This window comes from Budorcas taxicolor, chromosome 3, assembly GCF_023091745.1.
Source record: "Budorcas taxicolor isolate Tak-1 chromosome 3, Takin1.1, whole genome shotgun sequence".
Taxonomy (NCBI): domain Eukaryota; kingdom Metazoa; phylum Chordata; class Mammalia; order Artiodactyla; family Bovidae; genus Budorcas; species Budorcas taxicolor.
This window is the reverse complement of record NC_068912.1, coordinates 11,667,093-11,671,238: the sequence shown is the minus strand read 5'-3', so window position 1 is coordinate 11,671,238 and position 4,146 is coordinate 11,667,093. Positions and strand designations below refer to the sequence as shown.

Here is a 4,146-nt window from a genome sequence, read left to right as displayed (position 1 = left end):
GATGGTGTTTTATATTTTTTAATTGCTTTTCTAAAAACAGGAATTGAGAATAGTCAAAAAGAAATGTGTGTGTTTTAAAGCTAAACACAGAGTGGGACAAAAAACTCAGAAATTAAAAAATTGACTGCACCTCCAGAAAATAATTCAGAGAATTAAAATTGTGTGCTGCTTTGTGTTTTCTTCATATCATTTGAAGATGTTTACAAAAAGATTCATTTAGGGGTTCAAAAGCAAGCATTTCAGATGTTCCTGCATAGAGGTGCAACTGGAGAGATTTCTAACTGGCCTGTTTAGGGCCCCAGCATCAGGTTAAGTAACTGATTACAGAAAAGAGCAAAGCAATTTTCAATAAGTAATTGCCATCCCAATTTCAGGAGTTTTTGGTCTCCTTTCTTCCCTTCCCAGGTGACACAGGCGATGACCAGTGAGAACCAGACAAGGGTGACTGAGTTCCTCTTCTCTATGTTCCCGCATTTACATGAAGGTGGCCTCTTATTCTTTATTCCCTTACTTCTCATTTATGGATTTATCATAACTGGAAACCTAATGATATTCATTGTCACCCAGGTGGATGTGGCCTTGCACACTCCCATGTATTTCTTCATCCGTGTCCTCTCTTTCCTGGAGATCTGGTATACCACGACCACCATCCCCAAGATGCTCTCCTGCCTAGTCAGTGAGCAGAAGACCATCTCTCTTGCTGGCTGCCTTCTGCAGATGTACTTCTTCCACTCACTTGGCATCACAGAAGGTTGTGTCCTCACAGCAATGGCCATCGACAGGTACATAGCTATCTGCAACCCCCTCCATTACCCAACCATTATGACTTCCAAACTCTGTATCCATCTGACAGCTGGATCCTGCCTCTGTGGCTTCCTCCTGGTGCTCCCTGAAATTGCATGGATTGGCACCCTGCCTTTCTGTGGCTCCAATCAGATCCAGCAGATCTTCTGTGACTTTACTCCTGTGCTGAGCTTGGCCTGCACAGATACATCCCTGGTGGTCATTGTGGATGTCATCCATGCAGTGGAGATCCTGGCCTCCTTCCTGGTCATCGCCCTATCCTACCTCCGGATCATTGTGGTGATTCTGCAAATGCCCTCGGCTGAAGGCCGCCACAAAGCTTTCTCTACCTGTGCTGCCCACCTTGCTGTGTTCTTGCTGTTTTTTGGCAGTGTGGCTGTCATGTACTTGCGATTCTCAGCCACTTACTCCGTGTTTTGGGACACAGCAATTGCTGTCACTTTTGTTATCCTCGCTCCCTTCCTCAACCCCATTATCTATAGCCTGAGAAATAAGGACATGAAAAATGCAATTGGGAGGCTCTTTGGCTATCAGAAGAGGGCTGGTGGGGTTGAGAGATAGATCTAGATCTCTCTAGACTCTAAAAACTCTTGGAAGTTCAGCTTTGCACTGTCCCTTGTCTTGTTCATGATTATGCTCTTTCTCTATTGTCACAGCTACTTGTTCTATTATTATAAACAAGGATGGAAGACTGCTGCATCCAAGTCACTGGTAGCGGTTGCAGAGCTTATTTACATTGATGTAGTTGTGGTAGCTGAAAGGAGTATACATGGGTTTTCCTGCTTTATGGTGCAGGTAGGCTTCTTCCTCACACTCTATTAGCAAGACTCCTGCCCTTGTCTACTGTGGTCCCAAGTGCTGGTGAGGCCAGAGAGCAGGACTGAAGAAGCATAAAAGACATCATGGTTCTTGACATTGCTGTTAGCTTTTCCCCAATCCTCTTTCCAATGATGAACCCCATGCAGTTCCACATTCCACATCAATAAATAATTTCCTGAAACTACAGAGAAAACATCTTCACTTTTAGCTTATTTAATGCACGAATTTAACTCAGTGGCCATGTTCTGATCTTGTATACCATCTGTATAGAATTTTAGCACAATAGAGTGGCATAGTAATTAATAATAGTCCACTATTTCCTCTAGTAATTTGCTATTTTAAATATTTTCACATATATGAATCCTCTTGACTTGAAAAAAAAGCAATAAGGTCAGATATCACCATATTAAATGTGGGAACAAAGGTTCAAAGAAGTTTAATGATTTGCCTAAAGTCATATAGATCATTAGTGACAGAGCTGGGACTTAACTTCAGGATTCTAATTCATGCTCTGCCCCCAATAAATACATATGTTCATTTAATATATTCTGTGTTGAAGAAAACAAATTATACACATTTCTTTTCCTCAAAGTTTCATGAAACCTTACCAGTCTTTAATGAGTACTAGGAGTCATGGGGTTCTTTCCTTTGTGAATTTCCTAGTCCTCAGGTGATTGTTGAAAGACTATTGAACTATAGGGTTCAAGGACAAAATGTTCTGTCTTTTTCTGCCACTAAGCTGTGTCATTTCCTTGTCTTTAAAAATACATGGTTCCTGGAACTGATTGATTATCAGAACTTATGACTGAGAAAATCTGAAAAAGAAAATCATTCTTGTGCATTTCTGAGAAGTTTCCAAGAATATTCAATTACTAAGCCTAATCTTCCAAAGGAAATATGATATTCAGTAAATATGATAACTGTTAAACAAAAAGTGATGACACAGTTTGCCCCTGGAGACTTCAAGATTTATTTTAAAAAAAGAGTTTGAGTAGCAATTCTGTTAGGTACTCTGTTAAGTGCAGAGGATTTAATTAGTGGTTATAATATTAGTGTCTTTGATCTTTGGAGCCCTCAGAGTCTGATAAATAATTATTGTTGCTATTTTAATGAGTGTTGTTATTCATTGAATTCACATTTTTTAACATAAAATGTAATGGTCCTTATAGACTCTGTATTCCCAGCTTTAGGCTATTTTATTTCATCTAAATCTTCTAAACATTTAGTATTTGTTCTTCAAGCCTCTTTGAATATGTATAATTTTTTCATCCTTTCTTCTCTCTTTCAATCTAGCATATTGATTCTTTTCACTAGGATAACCTTAACTTTTGTCATTGAAGCTCAGAAATTATTGTTTTTACTATTATTGTCCTGCACTTCTCAATATTAACTGCAAGCTTCAAGAAATATTCCTCATATTCAAGTATGATATTCTGGGTACTGACATCAGGACCAATATAGGCCCTTGTTTTGATGTGACTTATTTCCTATCTTTTTGTTTGTCTTGCTGTTTCTTGCTTGCTCCACATCCCCCATTGGACTAAGGATCCACAGGGATAAGGTTTCCTCATCCTCTGAATGTTATATCATTCAGCATAGCATCTGTTGACTATTCAAGGTTTGCTGTTGGCTAAGTGACTGACTGCTTGAGAAGCTGGGCTGACTAACAAAGGTGGATCAATACCTGTGAGAACGAATGAAGGAGAGAGAAAAGATGATCTTGGTAAAAACCAAGTATCCATATCAGCCTCAGTTCAGTTCAGTCGCTCAGTCGTGTCCAACACTTTGTGACCCCATGAATTGCCGCACGCCACGCCTCCCTGTCCATCACCAACTCCCAGAGTTCACTCAGACTCATGTCCATCGAGTCAGTGATGCCATCCAGCCATCTCATCCTCTGTCGTCCCCTTCCCCTCCTACCCCCAATCCCTCCCAGCATCAGAGTCTTTTCCAATGAGTCAACTCTTCCCATGAGGTGGCCAAAGTACTGGAGTTTCAGCTTTAGCATCATTCCTTCCAAAGAACACCCAGGGCTGATCTCCTTCAGAAAGGACTGGTTGGATCTCCTTGCAGTCCAAGGGACTCTCAAGAGTCTTCTCCAACACCACAGTTCAAAAGCATCAATTCTTCGGCGCCCAGCCTTCCTCACAGTCCAACTCTCACATCCATACGTGACTACTGGAAAAACCATAGCCTTGACTAGATGGACCTTAGTCGGCAAAGAAATGTCTCTGCTTTTGAATATACTATCTAGGTTGGTCATAACTTTTCTTCCAAGGAGTAAACGTCTTTTAATTTCATGGCTGCAGTCACCATCTGCAGTGATTTTGGAGCCCCCCAAAATAAAGTCTGACACTATTTCCACTGTTTCCCGATCTATTTTCCATGAAGTGATGGGACCGGATACCATGATCTTCATTTTCTGAATGTTGAGCTTTAAGGCAACATTTTCACTCTCCTCTTTCACTTTCACCAAAAGACTTTTTAGTTTCTCTTCGCTTTCTGCCATAAAGGTGGTGTCAT

General features: G+C 40.7%; 1 protein-coding gene across 1 annotated transcript; it reads left to right on the top strand.

Moving 5' to 3' along the window:
• The first annotated feature begins 342 nt into the window (after positions 1-342).
• LOC128045172 (olfactory receptor 6K6) lies at positions 343-1,365 on the top strand. Its single transcript, XM_052637652.1, has one exon. The coding sequence runs from the start codon at positions 418-420 to the stop codon at positions 1,363-1,365; it is 948 nt and encodes a 315-aa protein (XP_052493612.1). The 5' UTR covers positions 343-417.
• Positions 1,366-4,146: the final 2,781 nt, after the last annotated feature.